Source organism: Colias philodice, chromosome 16, assembly GCF_061535455.1.
Source record: "Colias philodice isolate Cphi_HAF_F1 chromosome 16, ilColPhil1 Martin Lab GWU primary, whole genome shotgun sequence".
NCBI classification, from domain to species: domain Eukaryota; kingdom Metazoa; phylum Arthropoda; class Insecta; order Lepidoptera; family Pieridae; genus Colias; species Colias philodice.
The window spans coordinates 2,960,822-2,987,426 of NC_143101.1; the positions used below are offsets into that span (position 1 = coordinate 2,960,822).

The window sequence follows — 26,605 nt, forward strand, 5'->3', positions numbered from 1 at the left end:
CAGCCACGCGATAATGTGTAACTACTTACTACTAACTTGCGTGAACATTGCTTATGTGGCTTAAACATTAATTAAATGCCCACATGCCAAAATATCGCAGTCCTAAGGTGGTGCACATTAATTGTGTGCACATTCTTTAAGAATTATTATTGGGATGAAAAATCTTCTTTTGTGCAATATGGGTTTTTTTTAATAAACAGTATGTATTCAAACACATTTTAAATATTATTATCAATTATTTATTATCGCAAAAATGAATAAAACTTCTTTTTAATATCTGGCAATCGTTGCATTCCCTAATGTCATTTTATTTTCTTGTAGTCTGTGCTTTGTCATAGTCACTTTTTAGCACCTGTGTCCTGTCGAAGTCGAATCCAGTGAACTGTCAAGACGTTACAATACTTTTGTTAGGAGAATGTAGAAAGAAACATTGATTTTACACGTTTTAACGTTGTTTTTTATGAAATTATTTACTTTGTTTATGAAGATTTAACTAGGAAACCGCCTTACTGTCAAAATGGCAGACACGGCTCAAAGCGGTATATCTATCGCTGAGCTAAAGGCGGAGATCGAAAGGTTGAGTCGAGAACTCGACCAGGCAAGTAGCGAGAAGATCCAGTCGGCACAGCTGGGGTTAGTTTTGCTTGAGGAGAAAAGTGCATTGCAACAGAGATGCGACGAGTTAGAGAGCCTCTACGAGAACACAAAACACGAATTGGATATCACACAAGAGGTTAGATGGCCTACATACCGTAGTATTTTCACTTTTCATGCCTTAATGAGTACATTAATGTGCAAACGGTAACTTTAAATTGTATTTTTATGTATTTCCTCATGTATGGAAGTTTGGCTAAAAAGTTAGGAAGCTTCTTTTTACACTGGTTAAGCAAATCAAAAGTTAATTTGCTATAAATTATGCCAGGCATAGATATAATTTATGCAAATTAGAGATCATTTCATATACCCTATAGTTGAGCTACAGAATTTAATTCACAACTAATATCTGAAATAATTTTTAGGCTTTGATGAAACTTGACACAACACAAAAAGTGACTACACAAAGTGGTATAGAACAAGAAAATGCCCTCCTCAATGAGTCCGCTGCTATGGAAAGCTCCCTCACCCTACAGATTATTGAACTGGAGGGTGAATCTAAACAGGTAAATTCTATAATAATTATAAATAAATCAAATTTATCTTTGATACTAGAAGTTTACTAAACTTATACTAATTTAATAAGTAATAACAGAAATCATTTATACAATTTGGTTAATTTTATTTACATAAAGACACCATTTAAAATTAATATGAAATCAGTAAATTTAAGCTGTAAACTGCATTTAAAACTAAGATCTTAAGGTTGCATGGAAATATAACGTGTATTAAATCTATATCTATACATATAATAAATCTGTAGAAGGGTCAATTCTGTACATTGAAAATACTGAAAAAATAAATAGCAGGGGGTGTTACTGGATCGATACCAAACCCAAATATGTGATTAAAAAAATTTTTGTGTGTCTGTCTGTCTGTCTGTCTGTATGTGAAGGCATCACGTGAAAACTAACTGTTCGATTTCGATGAAACTTGGTACAATTATACCTTATTATCCTGGGCATAAAATAGGATACTTTTTATCCCGGAAAAATACGTAGAAAAAAAATAAATCTTATTTTTTCTTAATTTTTCCGCGCGGACGGAGTCGCGGGCGGAAGCTAGTTATTTAATAACTTAATCCGATGGATAGTTATTAAACAATCCATTAGTTAATTAACGTCTAAAGGTTTTTAATTAACAGATTTGTTCTTTTCCTGAACTTTTTTACATTGTCTATTTTATTGTGTCCATTTGAGAAATTAATCTTATAAGAATCTAGTATGTTCGCACACATGTTGCTATTGAATATTGATAATCTTATATATAAAAATGAATCGCAAAATGTGTTGGTAAGCGCATAACTCGAGAACGGCTGAACCGATTTCGATAATTCTTTTTTTATTATATTCCTTGAAGTACGAGGATGGTTTTTATGTAGAGAAAACGTAAACATGTACCACGGGCGAAGCCGGGGCGGACCGCTAGTAAGGGTATAATTATTGATAAAGTGAAGTTATTTACTGATTTCTTTTTTAAAAATCACCAAAAAATTTATTTGAAGATTCTAGTTTTGATAATATTACATAGAACATTATTAAATGAATTCACAAAAGTTTTCATTCAACTTTTTGTTTTAATTCACTTCTTAGTTCTTTCTCAAAAAGCGTAATCAAAAATTTATCATGCCATTCATATACATATAATAATTATATTCTCAGAAGTTATTTGTGAATAAGACTCTCATGAATTATATTGCATATATTAAATATTATTGCAAAATGCGCAAAATTGGTAACTAAATTAATTTAGAAAGAATACAGCTGATGTGAGCAAATTTTCTTTTGTAGCCACTTTCTTTTTCTTGAAAAATCACTCCTCATCAATCATTTCTGGTTGAGGAATTTTTATATACAACATCCCAATTAAATGTACAAGTAGGTAAAGGTTTTTATTATATTATTAACTTATTTATCATTTATCACTTAAATCGGATAAAATAAAAAAAGCGTGTGTGCCGAGCACACGTGTCAGAAGTGAAACTTCTTTAATCTTCATTAATCCATGGCGTGACGGTATTGCCATGACGCGTCCTTGAAATTTTACAATCAACGCGCCTAGAGAAGTTTCACTTTAAAAATAGTTAATGTTACTCTGATACTTATTAATTTTTTTTTATTGGTTGAGTAGTTTTGTGATAAATTGCAACAAAAAGGTTCTTTTATAGAAAATAATAATAGAACGTTTAGACAATTCATAAGATTTAAGTAATACAATAATCCATAGACATCTAATTCAAAATTATGCTACACAGCATTGCTCTTACGTATTAGTGTGTCACTGGTTTTTTTACATCCTCTAAACTTAATTTATCATACCTATTCAAAAATAACAGTAAAATATTGCAAAAGTATTTTTTTTATTGCTCGCGAATTCTTTGAATACCGCGGTTAAACAAAAATATCCAGTTAAATCCTTCAGCTGATAACTAGTTACGGCTCTAATAATATACCTATATGTACGTAATTCGTTATAAAGGGTTCCCAATAGTATAAAATTATAAAGAACTAGTCACATCGGCGGGGGTGATGCAGGATAAAAAATAGGAAACGTAGATTTCTAATGATTATAGAATTTTGAAAATCGATCGCGCCTTTTTTGGGTTAATTCGTAAAAACCTTGCAACCTCCGTGTTCGATATGGGATAAAAATATAATGTAATTTAATTTCCTCAAAAATAATGTAATATTCTGCTGATGAAAGAATTTTTCAAATCGGTCCAATAGTTTTGGAGCATATTCAACAAAAATAAAAAATATTTCCTGTTTTTAATATTTTAGTATGTATTGTATAGGTATACCTATTTGGGATTTTGAATAATTTTTTGTGAATCTAGTCATCGTCATTATCTTGTTAGTAGTCGGTTTAGGCAGACACTTTTGACGAATTACGTCCGTCTAATGAAATGAGAGCAATTGATGTGAATCATCCCGAGACCCCGACCAGTATGCGCGGGACCTTGTTTTAGAACGCACTGTAACATCTTACAAAAAGATCGTTTTATCAGTAGAGTTCATAACCTATATCGCCGCGATTAGCTCGGATATAATCACCGTAATATTAATCGCTTTTCAACAAACGAAAAGGACTTTTATACGGCGTGATGTAACGCCCCGAATGGCGTAAGCGCAACGTTTTGTCCATAGTGCTGGTCCAGAAATACATTTTTATTCACCCGGCCTTGATTCACATGTTCCCGCGCTACTCAATGGTGCGAAGTTTATGAATTTTGCTGTGATTGTGCTGTTAAAGTGTCGCTCGATTCGAACGTGTAGATTTTCGTGTGGGTTGCTTATAGTGCGTCAATGTTGTCATCATTTATCGCAAAATGAGCGAAGGTGAAGAGGTACTGTTTGCAAAACATTGTTTGTTATGTACATGTAATTCAGCACGTCCTGTCGCAGGCACTTGTCAAACTTGCGCCTGCTATGTTGACATGGTTAATGGAACTCTGTTGACGTTTGCTTGTTGGAGAACGGCCAAAACAATTATTTTCAAGCTCCATTTATAGTCTAAACATCGAGATTTCTCGTAATACTGAAATTATTCACGTCACCTTAAATCCCACATCCATACATGTTCTGCACGTCGCTTTACATCTTTCATCATATGTGTGATCTAATATGAATTATAGTGATCTATTTAATTTCTAATTAAGTCCCCGCTCAAAGTTTTGATTACATGTCCTATTAAACTTAGCCGTCATTATTATGCGCTCGTTAATTCATCTTGACTACAATCTACCACGCTAAAAGTACATAAATGTAACTGAATTTGAAAAATCGGAAGCAGTTCCACGAATAGAAATACGTACAATCTCCATAATTTACTATTATTAATCACTTTCAGACGATACTGATAAAAAATTCGCATTCCGTTCTTCAGCTAAATTGATTCTAATTAAGGATTGTTGAAAATTGCACGATTTTCTTTGAGCGTTTCGAACATCCAGGTCAATTTTGTTATCACTTGAGTTGGTTTATTGCTGACTCATTGAGTGCATCTTGCAAGTTGCATGGATACCATAATGCCTTCCGTCCTCTGTAGCGATGGATATGCACTTAAAATAACGCCATCACAGACTGACTTTGACTCGTTACAGTGAAAGGGCGGGACACCCGATTAACTGTTTCTATGCGGCTCTTTATGACTGACGGTATTATTTGTCTCGGGTCAAAGGTCTCAAAGGACCTTTATTGGAATGCATTTTATGTCAGTATACAACGTATAATTTTAATCTGTTGATCACAGAATCATTTAATTATCAGTAGTAAAAAAGTGGTATTAGAGTAAAACAAATTTACATTCTAAAACGCACGATTATTTATATATTTGGAGAATTTAAAAATTAAAACATTTAAAGAACTTTAAATACCTTACTGCGTGCGTTTTTAGTACATATAACAATCGTATTTCGTCACATATGGCGATGTGAATGTGACGTGATTGCCTTATCGATGGAAATGTAGTGAGTCAGCGAGATAACAAAGTTAGCTGGGATTTTATTAGCCAGACTCCATTCTGTTGCAGGCAGGGACGTGCGGAATCTAATTTTGCACAATTTGCATACTTTAATACGTGCTTTTTTGAGATTAGGAGTCCGTATCTGTTAAAGAATATTTGAGGAAAAGTATAGGACAATCTTTAAACTGAAACATACGGTGAAACGTACCTACAGTAAAGAATTTTGTGTTCGTTAATTATTATTTTAGCAATTGCGGGTGCTTCGTGAAGTATATGAGATGTGGTCGGTTAAACATTGATTCAATTTTCATAATGAAGAAAACTTTCACTCTTAGAATTGACACCAGTTTCGACTCATCTTAACTTCAACTGAGAATTTAATAGTAATGAGAAGTTTAAAGAAAATTGGAAATTTATATAACATTTATTATTACATAGCTGCAAACTCATTTACCTATAAGGAAATTCATGGCTATCATTTTGCTTTTTTAATTGTTACGTTTTCATGGCATAAACATTTCACTATACTTTCGTGTTAGTTCATTCTCAGTAAACCTTTCGTTAATTGCCACATTTATCAATAAATTTTTCTTCCTCCTAAAAAAGTTAAATTTGACACCAGCAGTATTTGGCACTCAAGGCTATCCATCAATAGAATAAAGATATATCAGCAATCAAGTAATTCGACTCTACAGTATCATTTACACCCGGGATATATTGTTCATCAGCTGACACTGTGGTTGCGGTCGTGAGCTAAAATCTTACTTATAAATGTGCTATGTAATATTCGCGAATATTGTTCAGAAAGAGCTAGATTGATGCACGTATGGTAGGGTATCCTTTTGGGAAATAGGTATACTTTGAGAAAAATAAGTTCATTGTTTAAAAGGACTATTATTGGTTAAACTTGGGCAAAGCGTTCATCTATTGCATAAAAAAATAAGCTTAATCAGCTTAAATAATTAAGTTCGAGTTCTCTTACGATAAATCTTCTATATTGAGAAAAGTATGTTGGATGTAACATCATTATACAAATATGAAGGAAATGCTTTGGAATGGTAAACATATTTTAATTTAATTGGGTACGAGAGATGTTAGAATATTTGACTTGGAAATACGCCAGCTAAGTAAATATTCATTCCACAAAGGTATATTTATTACTTTCCCATACTTTGCATTGTGCAGGTCTTCTTAAATGAAAATTTTTGTAGGTAGTAAAACATAAGTGCATTGCTATTGCTTTAATTATGTATTTGTATTTGTGCTCGAGCATATTCCAGCTAAGTTGATGTGAAGGGGATTTAATATGCAATAAGAGCTCCCCAGAGACTAAAACACGGCTCCCGAATTACCCGCGCGTACAATGTCCAATTAAAACCGATTCATTATGAAGACAGCTGGATCGCTTTCATACATTCAAGTATCCGCGGCATTCTCATTAAAAGTGTTATTAAAAATATTCCTCCATCAATTTCGATTTAAAATATGTTAGAAAATGCAAACATTTTCGTTTCGCGATGTTAATGACTCTCGACACCGGTACTCTGTTCGATGAGAGCGCTAGGTCGAGCTCTGAATTATGCATGATAATTTGAATGAAATTCATGTATTGCATTCAATGGACTCCCAAATTACACATTCATTGCCTTTTACATGAGAGGTTGTTATGACTTCTCGACATTATACCTTTTGCATGCATGATGCATGTTCAAAATTTTCCATGAGTAACATTCACCATGTTTTACCATGCCTAAATAAGATAGTTATTAAGGTCGTTTATAATTTAAATAGGATACCTATGGATAACAATGGTTAAACTGCGTACCTATATATATATATATATATATATTGTTATGTACGTTTTAAAACATCTAAAAAAGCTGCGGTACAAATTACGTCGAATCGCTGCCTCAAAACGACTCGAGGTATGAGTTGTCAAAACATTACTTTTTTATGGCTAAATCGATTGATTTTTTGTCATTTATACGGCTTTTCAATCTGTATGCTGCTCATGGATTTCAGTATCACTGCTCTCGATTTTTTGAATTTGTCGAAATAGATTGCTGTCGTACAAGAAAAAATAATACCTAAAAATAAAAAAAAAATACCTTTAGTCCAGGATAAGACAAAAATAAAATATAGCCTCTCAAAAATTTATGAAATTGGTTCAGTAGTTTTTGACTTCATTCGTTACAATTAAAAATATTTAAAATCCTTTCTCTTTATGATATGAGTATACATAACCCCTAGCATTATAAAAAGCGCGACTAAACGTACGATTTATTTTAAAAAATGTTACCAACATTTCCTGCCTTCCAAATGAAAATTTAATAACTGTCAGTCGCACCCTGCCGGGCCGCGCCTAGGCTAAAATTGGACACTAATCAACTAAGTGCTACGTCGTCGGACAGGTTAGGCTAATCGAATGACCTATTGAGCTCTATCACACGGCCATAGTGGACAAATTGCATTAACCTCAGCGATTAATTATCCGCCTTAATTTGATATGCTTTAGGTCAAGTTTAGAATGTGAATCTCGTTGGGATTATAGCGTTTTGATGCCTATAAAATGCAGACAGTTAATTTAATTTTTATAATCTACTTCTATATAGTCGTTTATAAAATTGCACCACCGTACTCTATAAATTGTACTTACTCAAAAAAAAAAACTGGGTTGGGTGGTTTGTTTTGTTTTTTGTTTTTGTTTTTTTTTGTTTTTTTTTTTAACTTGCTTTCAAAAACTTAAATTATGACTCACGTGGTATTTATGTGTTGAATGTTTTTTTTAAACACTGAACTAATTTATGAAATGAGTAAGGAAATCTTAATGAGAAAACATTGTAGTAGGTACGATATTCATCATGACATAGTATAAAATAAAACCGTATAAAATATTAAAAACACATTCTAGACATCAAGAGTTGACCTCATTTTCTTTGACTTAAACTTTGCATTTGAAGCTAAAATTAAATAGAGTACTTTCATTACACTGATGGTGAATTTCGTGAGTATTTAATTACAACTGGCGATTGTTCACCTGTGAATTTTTGTATTCACAAAATTTAAACGTTCACAATTCACATTTCATATTTCGACTTCAGTTCGAGTTTAAAATGCAAAGTAATGAGTATTCATGAATAACAGATGTTGCAAAGTACGGTTTCGTGTTTGATTTGTGAAGTTTTCTTTTGAACAGTAAATTGTGTTCTGGGACGCTTGTATTCGTTTTTATTATCGTTTGAATATAACAAAAGTTGCGAACTAACAAGGATTCATTTGAGAGCTCCTAAACTTCAGATTTTCTAAGAAATCTCGAAAGGTCACTGAAGCATTATAACGGCATTATTCCTTGTAAACTTTATTCATTGTTTATGTTTTGTTTTTAAAATATGCTCTATTTAATATTATGACGTACTAGCTTTCCGCCCGCGGCTTTGCCCGCATTTTCAAAGAAAAACCCGCATAGTTCCCGTGGGATTTTCGGGATAAAACCTATCCTGTGTGTTAATCCAAGTTACCCTCTATATGTGTGCTAAATTTCATTGTAATCGGTTCAGTAGTATTTGCGTGAAAGAGTAACAAACATCCATACATCCATACTTACAAACGTAGTTGTATTTTATAGTATTTTATTGATATTAAGTTGCGTTCTATCGTATCATAATTTTTCATTTTATTGCGCCCTTCGTTTAATGAGATTGAATATTTTATAAAAAGTTTACAACGATAGTTTATGCTGATAGATATAGGAATAGATTGATATAAAAAAGAATGAAGCCGAACATTCATTATTTAATTTTAACATTGATTGGAACAAAAGGGAAAATCATCCATGCCGTAGACAAACCTTTCCCCTACCTATTTCTTTTCAAACTCAACTATCTCTACATCTTGTGCATTTTCTAGAATAACACACAACTCTCAATTTCCAGCTACGTCACGAGCTAGAGCGTGTTATCAGCGAACGGGATCGACTATTAGCTGAAAGTTCAGAACTGGGCGCCGACAAGGCCACCCGTGAGTCCGAGCGGGCGGCGCTCCGTGCGGAGCTGCGGGAGGCGAGGCAGCGGGAGCAGCGGCTTCTGTCGGACATCGGGGACTTGGAAGACGAGAATATATCGCTGCAGAAGCAAGTCTCCGCGTTAAGATCGTCACAGGTAAGTGAAGGAGCGACTAAGGTCAGGTTTTAAAAGTGAAGAAGTCAGATAAGTGTGTGAATATCTCGTATTTTCCACGTGAATTTAAATGGGAGAAAGTTTGCAAAATTGACTACATTTTATGTTTGTAAGTTTAGGAATCCAATTATTATCTTATAATGGTTTTCTAATTGATAAAATGCATTCTCATTATGATTTGTATGGGCTGCTGATTGATATGGTATGATATCCCATACACTCCTTTAGCTGATAAATTGATAGTTTGATAGTTTCTACTGATGATGTAAAACAAGTTATTGCCTTTGATCACTTTATTGTTGATTGCTATAAACTAATGATGATAATATGATATATTGATATATTTGATAGTTGATAATGAGATTAATTGATATAGCGCGTACACCCCGAGCGCTTTACACGAGCCGCGAGCGCAGACCAACTGGGTGAAGATGTTCTTGTCACCATAATGAAATAGGATCGTGTAAAGCGCTGAGTCAGGATGTACGGCTAGCCCGTACATGCTCCCAGGCCAAAAAGATGATATTGATGATATGATAATGATCTAAAACTAAACAAGGTGATAAACAATAAGAACTTATCTCTAATGATGATGATATTACAATATATGATCTTAAATGCTAAACACAGGGGGAGATTATACATTGAACATTGATAGAGTGTTGTTTGGGGAAGTGGACCGATCACACTTTTTGCTTTTTGCACTTTCACTATCACTTTTCACTAACACTTGTTGCTGCAATGGCGAGCCCTTAGCTCGCGCCACCGGCCCCAGCGGCCGCTGGAGAGGCGAGCCTCTGGCTCGCGTCGACGACACCGGCGACTGCTGTAGTGGCGAGCCTCTAGCTCGCGCGGGAGACCCCTGCTGCTGTTGTTGAGACGGTGAGCCCCGTGCTCGCCGCCTTGCCCGCCAGAATAAGATGCCACCGATAACCAGTATGGTGACCATGGCGAGATAAATCATCGCATAATGATGTATATCGTGATAAGATATACCATCGATGACTGGATCAATCTTTTTGATGTTGTTAATTTGCTCTTCAATCTTGATAATATTTGATGTGATATTATTTGTACTCTCATCGGCTGGCAGGTCCGTTAATGATAAATTTATTAAATTATTGATAGGTGATAACCATGATGTGTTCATATCAGGTGTTATTTGCAATATATTGTTCTTCTTTCTATAAGTTTGAATATAAAATTCTGATGATTTTATCAAACAATTTTGATCAATTGATATGATTCCGGTGTTATTTAATTGGATGGCCATAAGTTTTTGTTCACATAATATCTTGTACTGGCAATTGTTGCAGCAAAAATAAAAGTATTTATTGGGCTTGTTGATTGAAACTAAAATATTCTTGCATTTATTCATAACAGTTAGACAGCTGTTGGAGTTTTCTGCTTTCTCACATAAGTCCTTTTCGCTATTAAAATGATAAATAGGCTTGTTAATACGACACAACATTGTCTCTATGTTTTGATTCTCACAAACATGTAATTCGATCTCTGATAGCATTATGAATGAGTCTTTCTTTATATTTAGCGCCAGGTATTCGCTAATAGGTACTATACTGATCATATTTTTTTCAAATTGTTTTGGAATAGCAATGACCTTGAGTAAATCATATGTATCTCTAGTGACTAGAGGTATTGATATTTCGAATATGAGAAACTTTTTTGATAATCTAGCTTTGATCTTTAGCAATTTATAAATACTTGATGGATTCGTGGGGTCAGTGGGTAGTGATAAATCTTTTGATAATTGGGATGATATTATGTTCAACTCTTCCTGCAGTTGCTTGGGGGTTAAAAATTGAATGTTATATTTTCCATTAAATATATCTGTGATAGTTTCTAATAGATAACCTTGAATGCTTTTAAGTTTAATTAAAATATTATTAACGATTATCGCTGTCATAGTAAATTCACTGATATAGGTGTTGTTTTGCATCTCCGACTGCAATACGCCCATTGCAATGTCGATTTCATTTAACTTTTTGGTAACGCTTTTATGATGATTTTGCATAACTGATTCAATTCTTTTGATAAGATTAAATTCCGCTTCTACAACGGAAGTTTGATTTTTCCATAAACTAGCCATGTGCCGCTGATTTACTTTAATTAATTCGATATCTTTCTCGTACTGTTCGGCAAAGTTACTATCGAGTATTCCAAACAACTGATTAGCGACGTAACCTACCCCGTTGATAAGGCCGCGCCGTCTGCGCGCGTGCCCGTCCAGACGCTGATCTAGCAACAATCTATTGTAATGTTGTAGCTCGGAGTACTCGTGATTTAATTGATACATGATACCTTCGCACTGTGAATGTTGTTTTATCTTAACACAGATGGTTTCTAAGTATTCTAAATACTTGCGAGACGCCATGTCGCCATGCCAATACGGGTTCATGTCGTAGTAAACAATGAGTCTCCAGTCATCTGTTATTAAATGCATTTTTGCAATGTCGTCGAAAAATAAACTTGTATTATTTTGTAGCGGAGTGATATTATATGAGGCGATTGTGTTTGTAAATAATGTCATAAAAAATAGAAGAATTGTTGTTGCGACGGTTGCAAAATTGTATTTTTGATTTCTCCTTCTCGTGGTTGTATGATTGTTTGATACTGTTTCTTCTTGATTGACGGGTAAAATTGATAACTTTATGATAGGTCTTTTGATATATCCATTTTTAGTTTTTAATGTGACCACACGCACGTAGCCATCACTACCAGGATGCAACTCTACCACTCGCCCTAAAGGCCATTTTCCTGCGGGAAGATTGCTGTCGTGAATGATTACAATGTCATTTAATTTGATATTATCTTTTGATTGTCTCCACTTGCTTCTCGTTGATAAATTTGTTAAATATTCATGTTGCCACCTCTTCCATATGTCTTGAAATATTTTTTGTGCTAAATGTAATCTTGTTCGTAGATCTCTCTCTGTTTCATATATTGATAATACTGGACCGCTGGCTAGAAAATGTGATGGTGTCAAATAATCGAGCTCCTCGGAGTCTTCTGTTAAAGCACAGAGTGGCCTTGAATTTAAGCAAGCCTCCAGCTGAGCTAGTATTGTACTATATTCTTCGTATGTTAATCGTTGCTCGCCAACCACCCTCTTAAGGTGAAATTTGAGACTTTTGACGGCTGCTTCACTAAGACCGCTCGCTGAAGGCCAAGATGGGGCATTAAAATGCCATGTTATGCCCATATCCGCCACCTCTGATTGAAATTGTGTGTTAAATATTTTGAGTATTTCATCGTATTCTTGCTGTAATATTTTATTTGCTCCTATGAAATTAGTGCCGTTATCACTATAGATGTGACCAGGCTTACCCCTGCGAGCTGACATTCTACGCAGGGCTGATATAAAACTTGCACTTGATAAATCTGATACCAGTTCCAGGTGTACAGCCTTGGTGGCCATACAAGTAAATACTGCAATGTAACCTTTTGTTGTCTTGATACCTCTTCCAGCGTTTGATTTGATAAATACATGACCTGTATAGTCGACTCCCACGTTGTAGAAGGGTCTTGATGGGTTTACTCTAGCAGCTGGTAAATCTCCCATAATTTGATGATGCTTGGTGGGATTATGCCTCCTACATTTGATACATTGTCGTACTATCTTTTTAACAGCCCTATAGCCACCCATAATCCAATATTTCTGCCTCAAATATGATGATGTTAGCCTAGCACCTCCATGATAAGTAGATTGGTGTGCTTCATTAATTAATAATTTCGAGAGATGACTGTTATTCGGTATGATGATAGGATTTTTCATGTCAGGGTCAAGGTAAGCATGTCGCAGCCTTCCCCCTACTCTGGTGATTTGTTGTTGATCGATATAAGGATTTAATTCACACAATTTACTTTTCCTATGTATATTATTACCACTTCTTAAATCTGATATTTCCCTTTCAAATGATAACTGTTGAATATTTCTGATAATAATCAATGTTGCACGTTTCAATTCCTCCACTGATAAATAACTTTGATATTTATTTTTGTTGTTGGTGAATCTACACATCCATGCAACAATTCGCACAGCCTTACGGAATGTGCTGTGTTTTGATAATATATCTAGTATGATAGAATTATTATGATGATTTGTTACCGCAGCGGTAACTTGTTTTGATACTTTCAACTCTTGATCTGTTGAATATATTGTGACCTTATTATTTTGATCACTAAATGTTGATAGCCACTTGGGGCCTTGCCACCACAAAGAATGATCCTTCAATTGTGATGCTGATAAACCTCGACTTGCACAGTCAGCAGGATTTTCTTCTGATTTGACATACCGCCAGCAATCTGGAGGCATGACCTTCGTTATTTGCTGCACTCTGTTTGCCACAAACGTTTTCCATCTAGCTGCATCTCCATTTAACCAACCTAAAACTACTGTACTGTCAACCCATCCATACATTTTGATATCATGATCCTTAAAATATTCCTTAACCTTATTCATTAATTTTGATAAAAGTAATGCTCCACTTAATTCTAATCTAGGTAATGTAACGACCTTGCTAGTGGGCACAAGTCTCGTTTTTCCAACCAATAATGTTATATGTGAATCTTCACCTTTATTTACACGGCAATATATAACACATGCATATGCTTTCATAGACGAGTCACAGAACCCATGTAACTCGATACTATCGCAATTACGGGTGTGAATCCAGCGTGGTAGTTTTATATCTTTGATCACGCTAATATCGTTTCTAACTTTGATCCATTCCTTATATATTTCTTCTGGTATTTGATCATCCCATCCTATATGCGCCGCCCATATTTGTTGAAAAATAATTTTTAATTTTGTTGATAACGGTGATAGCCATCCGATAGGGTCGAATAATTTTGATATGTCTGATAAAAGCATTCTTTTTGTTATTTTTGATGATTTCAAGGGTTCTAGTTGCGAATGAAATGTAAAAATATCTTCTTCGGGATTCCAGCCTAATCCTAGCGTTTTTGTTGTTTCTGATTGTTTAAAACTAAAATCACTAGAATTGATATTGGATTCTTTTATATTTTGTGATAATTCCGTAGTATTTGATTTCCACTTACGTAAGTTAAAGCCACTTGATTGCAATAACTTAATTAAATCGTTTTGTAATATCTTAGCTTCCTCTATGGAATGACAACCGTGTATGACGTCATCCATATAAAATGAGTTCTCTAAGACTTCGATTGCGGAGCTATGTAAATAATTATTTCTCTCATCACTAGCCAGCTGTTTTAAGGTCATCATAGCTAGGAATGGAGCTGCTTTCGTACCATAAGTAACCGTCGTGAGTTGATATTCACGAATAGGTTCCGAAGTAGAGTCCCGCCATACTATTTTTAATAATTTCTGATCTTCCGGGTGTAGCCAAATTTGACGAAACATTTTTTCTATGTCCGCAGTAAAAGCAAATTGATATTGTCTCCATTTAATGATTAAAGACTGTAAATCTTGTTGAAGATTCGGACCTTTTTGCATAAGGTCATTTAAACTGTATCCTGATGAAGTTTTGCATGATGCATTGAACACAACTCGAAATTTCGAATTTATGTCGCTATCTGTACGCACGCAATGATGAGTATTGAAACACTCTGGCTTAGACGTATTAGAGGCCGGTATCATATGACCCATTGAGTGATAATCTTGCATAAATAATTTATATTGTGTATGAATGTTATTGTTTTTGATAAATTTCTTTTCTAACGATTTAAATTGCGCTACAGCCTTGAATTTTGACTCTCCTAATTTTTCCGAATAATTGTTATGCATTGGAAGACGAACCTCGTAACGGCCATCTTCCCGCCTTGTTGTTGTATTTTTGTAGTAGTTGATACATTGTTGATCTTCGGTTGATAATTGCGACTCCTCAATGATATCCTCGATTTCCCAAAATTTTTGAATTTCTTCCAAATTATTGATGACGACGTTGCATTGTAAAGTTTTCACGCTACCTATCAAAATCCAACCCAACTGTGTGTTTTGTGCTATAGGCATATTATTATTACCTTTACAAATTCCTTCCATAACAATTAATGAATAAATATCTGCCCCTAATAGCAAGTCCACCGGGCGACTTATATTGAAGTCGGGATCGGCTAATTTGATATTGTTGATATACGGCCAAAATGGCTTCGAAAAAGTGCTATTAGGCAGGTTATTCACTAGGTTTTTCATGATATATGCTTCCGTTTCAAATTGAAAATGATTGTTAATTGATGCACATGTGATTGATATGACACCCTTGCAATTGCTCTCCTTGATACCGACACCTGAAATTACACCACGGCATTGTTGTCGAGGTTGTCCTAAAATTTGAGCAGCGTGTTCTGTGATAAGTGAGGTTTGAGAACCTTGATCAATTAAAGCCCGCATTTTGATAAATGACCCGTCGTTTGCTTGTACTTTTAATATGGCTGTCGCTAAAAGAATCTCAGGTGTTTCACGTTGCATCGAAACGTGAGCATTCCTCTGCACCTGTTGCGGCTCATGTTTTTGATAACCCTGGCTTGCTATTTTCGAAGAACTAGGAATGGAAATCTCATACGCCTCGTGTATGATAGTATTATGCTTCCCATGGCATTTCAAACATCTTTTTTCAGAAAAACATGGTTTACCATTGTGTGAATAGAGGCAACTTTCGCATACACCCAATCTTGTAACCGTGCCGCGTCTTGTTGGCGGTGTCATATTCAAAAACTTATTACAGTAAAACAGACAATGCTCGTTGGTTTTGCAAAGTTCGCATTTATGATGTTTCTGCGAACTGATGGGAACTGATGGGTCTTCTTGTTTGCGATTTTGATGGGAATGGGAAATAAATTTATTGCTTGTGGGAAACGATGTCTTGATAAAATTTTTGTTTAATTTATAAAATGGTTGATATGAATTCTTGATCTCAGGTTTCTTTTTTAATGACTCTAATGATGTAAATTTGTTCTCCAGAAATGTTAAAAACTCTTTTAATGTTGCTAATTCTCGAGGCTGTTTTAAAGTATTGATATATGCGTTATGCGTCTCGGAGTCCAATTTCTGGGCGATTAAATGTACGATTAATGGATCCCACGATCCTACGTCGACACCTAAGTTTTTGATAGCGTTGATAGTTTCTATGGTCGTATCATGTATCCGTTTGATATGATTTAATGATGTTTGTTGAGCGACAGGTATATTCAATAAAATATCAATATGCGAACGGAAAATTAATGATTTGTTATTGTAGCGATTATTAAGTATATCCCAGCATATTAAATAATTATCCGAGGTTATTGGTAGATGCTGAATAAGCCTTTCAGCTTCTCCTCTAACTTTTGTTTTCAAGAATTGCATTTTTTGCGCCGATGATAATGATGGATTGTCGTGAATCGTTTCTTTAAATACATCTTTAAAAGAGCACCACTGATGATAATTACCACTAAATACTGGTATTTCTATATGTGGTGTAGATTGTTCCCTATGTGATATAGACCATAATTTTTTGTTAAGCGATTTGATGATATCGTTATATTTTTGTTCATATGATAAAAAGGTATTCTCGTATTCCGAGTTTCTACCCCCAAGCTCACTGTCCAACTCCCAATGGAGAGAGTCTATTAGAGACCAGCGCGACTGTATTGATTTTAATAAATGATCGAATTCCCACTTTTCGTTAACATCATCCAAAATGATATTTGATATTGTATGATCAAAAGCCTTAAAATAACTTATCTGTCTACGAATCATTTCGTCAGTTTTGCTACTTATTATTTGATCAGTTAGTACCTTAGAAGATGACTGAGATTGAGAGATCCCTGGGACACCGAGAGGTTTAGCAGGTTGTAATAACGGTGTCTTAGGCCTTTCCTCTTTGCCTTGATTATAATTAGAAATTACTCCCCTGATATATTTATATCTATCTTGCGCTAACTCAAACTCATTATTTTCAAAATAACTATGAGATCTTATGACCTCGATATTACATAAAGCATTATGATTCTCTTGATATTCGTGCCAGTGTCTATCTAGCACATCCAACCTTCTTTTTATGTAATCGAAGGTTTTCCTTTCCGCGCCATCCTTTTTAAAATTACTATAAATGTTTTCGATGGTATTTGATAGTTGTTGTTGATTTTGAAGCAAATCTTCGGCGTTAGACATGATAAAAAATTTAAAGACTCACTGCTTGATACTAATCCTCACTTGTGAACACTAACACAACACTGATCACACACACAATATGTCCACACGCGAGGTCCAAGGCTGCGAAGGACCAAAAAGAGAGTCTTATGATGATTAAAATGATATTTATTTTTCGCTCGAAGAACCAAAAAGAGAGATGTATGGGCTGCTGATTGATATGGTATGATATCCCATACACTCCTTTAGCTGATAAATTGATAGTTTGATAGTTTCTACTGATGATGTAAAACAAGTTATTGCCTTTGATCACTTTATTGTTGATTGCTATAAACTAATGATGATAATATGATATATTGATATATTTGATAGTTGATAATGAGATTAATTGATATAGCGCGTACACCCCGAGCGCTTTACACGAGCCGCGAGCGCAGACCAACTGGGTGAAGATGTTCTTGTCACCATAATGAAATAGGATCGTGTAAAGCGCTGAGTCAGGATGTACGGCTAGCCCGTACACTCATTATGATTCGATTTGTTCTATAAAAATTTGATTTAATGATTTTACAAGCAATTATTAAAAATTGAACAAACATTAACTTGGGAGTTGTAAATTGTCTATAGCAATTGATTTGTTCAATTGAGTATGATTAAGAGTGAATTGTGCGGCCTTAGGGCGCAACTTAAATGGGTTAAAGTGAAGCAATTGCCCTTTTACTATGCATTAAATATCAAACGACCCAAGCAATCAACTTATCCTGTGTTCCCAGAAAAAAAGAGAAGAGCCACGGGGAAGGAGGATATATGAAATAAAATAAAATTGAATTCCATCAGTTTTTAATTTTTATTAACAAAACACTAATAGTACATTAATTTTAGGTTGAATTCGAAGGCTTGAAACATGAAGTCAGACAGTTGCGGGAAGAAGCGGAAAACGCGCGCGCAGCCGCTGACGAAACAGCGGCGTTGCGGCGTATCGCTGAACGGCAACTCACTGAAGCGCTTGAAGCGCTGCAAGCGGAGAGGGAAGCTAAGTTCGCCGCCAAGAAGGAACTCGACGCACATCTTAGTAGGGAAGCCGCGTATAACATCACAAATTTGGCGTACAGCATACGAGGTAAATATAATACACACTGATTTTAGAGTAATCAAGGAATAAACATAATGCTAATTCGTAGCATTATGTTTATTTCTGTAAGGAATTCGAGTTGTCTCAAAATGTCTATGAATCACTGCTAGATAACAAGTAAATTTATTTATTAATAAATAAAAAAAAACTTACTTTAATGGTTTTAATCATTTACCGAAACGCATATTATTTTCTTATTTGTTTCTACACAATTTATTGTCCATTTGAAAAAGGCTCATGTTATTTTCTCTATTTTCCAGGTATGCCAGATGAAGGCACAGAGGACGAGGGCGAAGCGGGCGGTTCTGGTGGTGCGGAGCTGGCGGTAGACCATCATGCTGATCTGTTCTCTGAGGTCCACTTGCATGAGATATCGCGGCTCGAGAAGCAGCTCGAACAGGCACACAATGAGAATGTAAGTTGATTTATATGTAGGTCTCGAAGGACCAATTTGTTTGGGTATACAATGCCGGACGTTTTACTTGCTACAGAATTTATATTGGATGGATTTTGAAATATCTGTTTAAAATTGTTGATATCGTCTTTAAATTCATGATAAAAATTTAGTTTTATAGAAAACAATATATCTATCTGCGCTGCGTTCTATCTTATTTATTGGAATCAAATACACACGAAATATTTTATTTGAACAAAAAAGTTGTCATTTGAATTAAATGCATGTTGTTACTATACTTTTGTATGTATTTTGTAATTTATTGTCTTTTTTTTAATTAATTGAATGTATTAATGTGTACCTATATTATTATTAATAATTTAATTTGTAATTTCAAAAAATTTTTGCACGCCATTTACAATATACTGCCAATATGTGATATAAATATTGTACATATATTAACACCTTTGTATGACTATAATATACAGCAAATAAACAGATTTGATTTGATTTACTTTTTCATATCCAATAATTGTTTCCAGGCGCAACTGTCGACGTCGCTGCGCAGCGCCCAATCGTCCGCGGAGAGCGAGAGCGCGGCGGCGACGGCGCTGCGTGCGGGCCTGCAGCGCGCCGCCTCACGTGTGTCCGCGCTTAAGCACCTGCACAAGGAGTGCGGACCGCTCGTGAGTGGACGACTTTATTATTGGAATATACAGGGTGACAGCTGGGCGGAGGTGAAATCCGGAAATGAGGAGTATTGAAAATTAGAAAAGGAGTGATGAGGTCGGTTTAATGAAAAGTAAAACTGTATGATCAGATTTTTGAAAAATATATATTTGAAGCTTGGATTGATAAAATAGACAGTGTTTTTAATAATGAAATCCTGAAATGTTTACTTTATTTTTATTTATTTGATTTGCCAACAGATGTACATTTTATATTTATATGTAATATATTTTGTGTATGTGACATAATTAGCATGCATGATGTACATCCCATTACAGACAAACATAACATGCATTTTTGAGTGTTTTTGAAATTACATTTGTTTTAATGTCGCGTACGTGTGTCTAAATAGGAGGAGGAGAAGCTGGAGAGCGGCGGTGTGAGCGCGCGCGCCGCCAAGTGGCTGACGTGGTGGCGCGTGTCGGGCGGCGAGGTGGGCGCGCTCGCGGACGCGCTCGGCGAGCTGCTCGCCGCGCCCGCGCCCGCCGGCTCGCCCGCCGCGCTGCAGCGCCAGGCGCTCGCCAGCCTCAGCGACCGCGCCGCCGACGCGGAGCTGCGCTGCGCCGCGCTGCAGGCCGACGCGGACTTGCTGCGCGCCATCGCGGGCGGTCAGTGCACACATATGCGTGTACACACGTACATAAAGATATGCACACATGCATATACAAACGTACTCATATAAAGAAATACACACATGAATACACATACGTACTTATATAGTGGTCTGAGATCCGAATATAGGTCGACCTTCACCAGCGTGATAATAGAATGAGACCAATTTTATAATAAATGTAGTATATTAAAAAATCTATTAAAGTTGCGTTGACTGAAAAAATCCTGGACAGGATATTTTTTGTTAATTATTAAAAAAATCTTTATTTTTTTAATAATGCAGTGTTGAGACAATAAACAATTTTGTTATAAAACAGCTTATAATTTTTTTTATTATCTTGATAAGTACTGCAATTAATTAAAAAAAATATTTTTTAAAAATTAATTAAAATGTCCTGTCCAGGATTTTTTCAGTCAACCCATCTTTAACAGATTTTTTAATGGACTACATTTATTATAAAATTCTATTATCACGCCGGTACAGGTCGACCTATATTCGGATCTAAGACCAAGAGATATGCAATCTTGTATACTCACACTTATTCATATAGAGATACGCACACATACATTCTCATACACACGCATAGCAACGTGCGTTTGCATACTTGCGCATACAATTTAAATACGCGTACAAACGCACACGTGTGGATACACACGAACATATATACACCATGTATACGATTTAGTATACAAAAAATGTCAAATGTGTGTGTTAAAAAACACTTCTAATCTTCCCGCGAGTTAACAACTTTTTCTGTTTTATTATTATATGGAATCGTATTTTATTTTCCGCTCATCAACTTACGTAAGAAAATAGTAGAATTTGTTATATGTTTCCAGGAGCGGGTCGTGCGCTCTCATCAGCTGCGCCTGCGCTAACCTCGGCAGCGGAGACGCTGGCGCAGCTGTACCACCACGTGTGCGCCGTCAACGGCACGCAGCCCGAGCGCCTGCTGCTCGAGCACGCACACCAGACTGACGGTCAGACATTTTTATATCAATGTTATTTGAATATTTCGGACTTCTCGAAGTGAAACTTCTTTGGGCGCGTTAAGAGTAAAATTTCAAGGTCGCGTCATAGCATGGGGAAGGCGACGATTTTGGTATGGTATCTTTGAATCTTGCCAAAGAAGTTTCACATCTGACACGTGTGCTCGGCACACACGCTCTTTTTTATTATTATTAATTTGGTTCATAAATTCGATTTGACACATACGTACTTAAAAACTATTGACATAGTTGCATTTAATTGAATTATGATCGAATCGACATAAAAACACCTCATATAAATTACTGAAATATTATTTATTCTTTTTTTTTACCACATTTTTATAGATTTACCGTTACACATGTATCTTATTGATTTAACATATGTATTTGAAGCAGGTGCAGGAGCGGAAGGGCGCGGCGGGGACGAAGAAGCACTGGCGCTAGCCGCTGGCGAGCTAGAAGGACTACGTGCAGCTGCCAGTGTAGCACGATATGCAGATACGCTACTCGACCAACTCACTCACTTGCGAGCTGCATTAGATACCGCGCTCGACTCGCGACACCGTCACCAGCCCGGTCAGTACATATACACACACATAAATCAAACATGCACCCACATACATTATAGATGCACATTCGTATATTACACCAGATCGGTCAGTGCACACATACACTCGTTGTATTTATACACGAGCTGCACACAAGCGCACATACACACGTATACACTTACTGTAAGCACTTGCGCCACGTCAATACTATCTAACAGTATTGTAATTTCATACAAACGGACGACACGCGAGCTATACCTACGTGCTTCGTTCTCGACAGGCGCTCGGCAATAGACTCATATACTAGGACAATACATTTCATATCTAATTTTTTTAGCCCTACAATTCTTCTAAAGTTGCATGATAGTTGATTCAGATTCGGCAGCATTTAATAATTTATATTCAAATAATTTCCGTTTACCAGATTAGCAACCCTACAATCACAACTTAATCTTTATTTCTCCTTCTAACAAATCTACCTGCATTATTTTTCCCGATTTTCTCCACCCTTTTTATTTATCATTCCTTCCCGCAGACGCAACATCCTGTAATATTAGCTTGAAAGCAAGAAGTGTTATTTACGAACCAATTAAAATAATCAAAGAGCAGAGCAACGCAAAGCTACGATTCTCAGAGACAAGACAGAAACTTAACGATCTTTTAACACAACTAAATTGTCTCGAAATTAAACACAAAACAGCATTCAAAAACAATGTCTGTGAAGGGAAAACTGTTAAGGAAATTGCAAATCATTTTGAAAAAATAGCTCAATACAAAACAGATATTGAAGAAAGATTTGACGCGAAACGTTTAAAAAGACGGGATGTGTCCATACAACAGTGTATATCGAAGCCAAATATATCATTTCCATCTAGAAATTCCCCTTTTGTGTTCGCTAGAAAGTCTAACTACCTGCGATGCGATATAAACCTTCACGCAGTGTGGAAAGACGCAGTTTTGCATGGCAAGAGCTTGTACTTTAAGAGAAGTAGTGTTCAGAAGAAGAGTCCACGGAACGGGTTCGATATGAGAGAGTCGCTGCGTTCAAGCTTTGTTGCGTGCATTCTTTTGTTGCAATACGTTATGTGAACACCCCATGTAAGATATGTCCTGTTCTTGTAGATTCCTTTGTAGATTGTGTACAACTGGTAATTAGTGAGTATAGTTAGATTGCGATTGCGTTAATAGGTTTATAGGTCAATATGGGTAAAATGAGTTTACTATTAACGCTTTCGCATTATTGGAAAATAAGTAATAGTAGGAGAGCCTTAGACCATAAATAGTTCTTTAGACTTTGTTGTTGTTAGTGTGATAGTGATTTGAATTAATTGTAGTTTTATTTGATTTTAAGGTAAGGGTAAAAAAAGTAAAATAGAATCAATATAGTATAGTATACATATCATGTTAGGTAATGATAAGAGGTGCATTACTGTTCTTTTATTGAAGTGAAACTTCTTTATCGGGGTTGGAAAAAAATTTAGTGTAACATTTTTTCGTTACGCGTGACATTTTTCCGTTACGCGCCATCTTTTTCTTATCCCTACCACGCGTGATTCGACGTATTTCTGTAAACTTGCAATTATTTTTTGAAAAATAAGGTCATAAAGAAGTTTCACTTCTTACATTTTTTTATCCATATTTCGTTCTCTACCATAAACTAATCAAAACTTTCGTACACAGTGATGGAATCGGAAGAACGCGGCGCGGAGCTAGGCGAGCTACAGGAACAAGTGATCAAACTCAAGTCCCTGCTCTCAACGAAGCGGGAACAGATAGCGACACTACGCACTGTGCTCAAGTCGAACAAGAACACGGCGGAGGTCGCACTCGCCAACCTCAAGTCGAAGTACGAGACAGAGAAGACGATAGTCACGGAGACGATGCTCAAGTTGAGGAACGAGTTGAGGCTGCTCAAGGAGGACGCTGCTACTTTCTCGAGTGAGTAGTGTTCAATTAAGTGGTAATTATTGTGGGATAATAAATTTCAAATATTTGTCTAAACATTAGGGGGGGGATTAGTTTGTCTTGGCCTGGAGGCGGGCAGCTGCTGATGGGGTCACGGACAAATTCTACTGGGGTTTTGGTCGGTAGGAATCCGACATAACCCACGGCCCTTTCCCCGGAAGCCGTGGGTATCTATGCAAGATTTCCCCACTTAAAAAAAGGGGGGGGGGGGATGGCATAATAATTTTGTCAATTTTTGGTATGGATCATTATTGTATGAAATTGTCCAGGTTTGCGCGCAATGTTCGCGGCGCGGTGCGAGGAGTACGTGACGCAGGTGGACGAGCTGACGCAGGCGCTGGCGGGCGCGGAGGAGGAGAAGAAGACGCTCAACCAGCTGCTGCGCCTGGCCGTGCAGCAGAAGCTCTCGCTCACGCAGCGCCTCGAGGAGCTGGAGGTGCGCACGTACATACATACATACACACGTTACACACGTGCACACAAACGAGCTCGAGAAATAATAAAAAAAAATCTTTTAATAAGATGAACAAATGAAATTATTGTATCGTCATTGATCCTCGATAAGTGGACAAATTATGAATTAAAATTGGCCAGTTAAAGTGGATCAAAATCGCGTCCAAAGCATTCGGTTACATAACATAAAGGTACAGTTAATATGTTTATATTTAAAGTGTGTGGTAAAAAAAACTTAACTTGGTTGAAATAGTTTTGACTTTGTGAAAGTGTGCTTATAATGCTAATAATAAAGAATACATTGTGTGTGTGTGTGCAGGTGGACCGCGAGATGCGCACGCGTCGCGTCCCCAAGGCGGGCGGCACTGCGCGCGCGCGGCCGCGGGACTTCTAGCGAATCGTGCGCGCGCTCAAGGCCGCCGCCGCCGCCCTGCGCGCGCTGCTGCACCACTAGCGCGCACCACGCACCACGCACCACCACCACTCCTGGATACCACTACCACCCTTGACTCAAGGTCGTGGGGAAAAAAAAGACGGGTTGCACTCCGGGAGTGCCGGCAGAAGTGAAAACTTGATTATTAACGTTGAGCATGTTTGATATTTTGGAATGGTATCCGTCTTACACTTTTTCGATCAGGTCACGTGTCCTGACGCAAGTTTAAGATTTTATACCCATTACAGAAAAAGTGCTCAACGCCGCTAAAGGAGTTTTCACTTCAACAATTGCGTTGTGAGACTTTTTAACTGACGCAGTTTGTGCTCTAATTGTCCGGGAGTTCGAGTGTTAGTGCGAGAAACCGCGTATCGCGCTAGAGCGAGCGGTGTGCGCCCGCGCCCGCCCGTGTGCCCGCACGCGGCCGGCGCGCAACGAATTTATACTTCTATACTACACGTTACGGACGGTCGGCTACCGACCGGTGGACTTTTTACTGTCGTTCTAGAATAAATTATTTGTACGTTTTATAAAATCTAACCTAATCTTAGATGTAAGAGGCGGGCCGGCCCGCGGGGCGCCGCGGCGAGAGCGATAAGGAACCGTCAAACTGTGCAGCCGCGCCGCCCCGCGAGAGTGAGACTCGCCGCCCGCCTGCCCACTGTGAGCCCCCGCCTTAGGGTTAACGCGCGTCAGATCCAACATTTTACTTATTATACTAGTTTACGCTTAGACGAATGTTATTCATTAGAAAAAACATACAAAAAAAATGAAAAATGTGTACTCTTAAAAGTTCTGACGCGCGTTGCCGGCCGGCGGGCGGCGAACGTTAGCTTGTCGCTCACGCGTCCTGTCCTTGCCCAATATTTTCATATCGAATTACCCCTAAATATATTTTGCCCCGCAAATTCTATACGCTCGACGACTATTTTTGTATCGCGATCGGTGTATTTTATTACTCGAATGAATTTATTCGCCGTTATACCGCGACCGGGATCGGTCAGCGAATTTTAATGAAGTTTTCTATTTATCGCGTTCCACCTAAAGAAGCGGACCGCGCGACGTTATTTTTTATTATTATACATATTTATAAGAGCGGTATATGTGTACATATAGAGACCTCTAATCGTTTACGAGTATTCAGAACGTCCACGATGAAATCAAAAAAGAGAAAATGAAATAAATCGACTTCCATCCATTGTGCGCAAAAAGACTATGTAATCTGTTCTAGTTGATACGTTTGTTGTGTTTGTGGCCCTCCGGCGTCTACTTTCGTCCATCTTGTTCTAGTTGTATGCGTAGTGTTTCCGTTAGTGTCCGCAGCCGTCCCACCTGCGTCCAACCCCGCCCGGGCCCCCGCACATATAGCCCTGTTTCTTTCGTTTATCTCCTATCTACGTACTAATTCGTATTAAATATGAAAAGTCTTCAGGATTCGGTGTTGCTCAATTTTGCTCACGGGGGTCCGCCGGCGTTCTATTTAATAAGACAAAATTTACAAAATATTTATTAAAAAGTGTTACGATTTTTATTGTTTACGTTGTTGGATGCGATCGATAGTGCAGCTTTCCGTGTTAGGGATACGAGTAGTTCGGTGGCGTAGTTTTTATCTCCTAGAGTCTTTTTTAGGCTAGTGAACCGTTCCACGTAGAGGGCGCTCGCCCGTAGTCTTACTGGTGTAGGCTTAGAGCTAGTTGTTACATTAACCTTCAAGTATACTTCGTAGTTTAATGTTCTCGGAGAAGTAGTGAATGTTTTGCAATATTGACTCTCGTAGCATAATTTATTTGCGTAGCTCAAAAGTGTTAGCGGTGACGATTATAGTCGCCCGCGACGCGAGGACCATGCCCTTGCATTTATTGTTTATAGTATGTAACTCATTAGCTTTTACGATAGATCTTCGTGTACTTAACGACGAACTTACCAAT

The 26,605-nt window shown here is 36.9% G+C and overlaps 3 protein-coding genes across 3 annotated transcripts in view; 2 read left to right on the forward strand and 1 right to left on the reverse strand.

Moving 5' to 3' along the window:
• Window positions 1–26,605, forward strand: part of Rich (Guanine nucleotide exchange factor subunit Rich) — an 88,482-nt gene that overhangs the window by 39,133 nt on the left and 22,744 nt on the right. The window lies entirely within an intron of this gene.
• Window positions 356–24,654, forward strand: BicD (Microtubule-associated protein Bicaudal D). Its single transcript, XM_089705176.1, has 12 exons — window positions 356–733; window positions 1,020–1,160; window positions 9,051–9,275; window positions 18,304–18,541; window positions 18,814–18,968; window positions 19,490–19,633; window positions 20,029–20,284; window positions 21,129–21,269; window positions 21,675–21,854; window positions 23,507–23,764; window positions 24,061–24,227; window positions 24,564–24,654. The coding sequence occupies exons 1-12, from the start codon at window positions 518–520 to the stop codon at window positions 24,636–24,638; spliced, it is 2,196 nt and encodes a 731-aa protein (XP_089561302.1). The 5' UTR covers window positions 356–517; the 3' UTR covers window positions 24,639–24,654.
• Window positions 16,840–26,605, reverse strand: part of muskelin (muskelin 1) — a 44,452-nt gene continuing 34,686 nt past the window's right edge. The window contains exon 16 of the transcript XR_016316838.1: window positions 16,840–16,855. The gene's annotated coding sequence lies outside the window, so the exon portion shown is untranslated. The remainder of the gene's footprint in view (window positions 16,856–26,605) is intronic.

Coding starts and splice junctions, on each gene's coding strand:
- BicD (XM_089705176.1), top strand. CDS start 518: ATGGCAGACACGGCTCAAAGCGGTATATCTATCGCTGAGCTAAAGGCG. Junction 734..1,019: donor AATTGGATATCACACAAGAG/GTTAGATGGCCT, acceptor AATAATTTTTAG/GCTTTGATGAAACTTGACAC. Junction 18,969..19,489: donor AACAGGCACACAATGAGAAT/GTAAGTTGATTT, acceptor AATTGTTTCCAG/GCGCAACTGTCGACGTCGCT.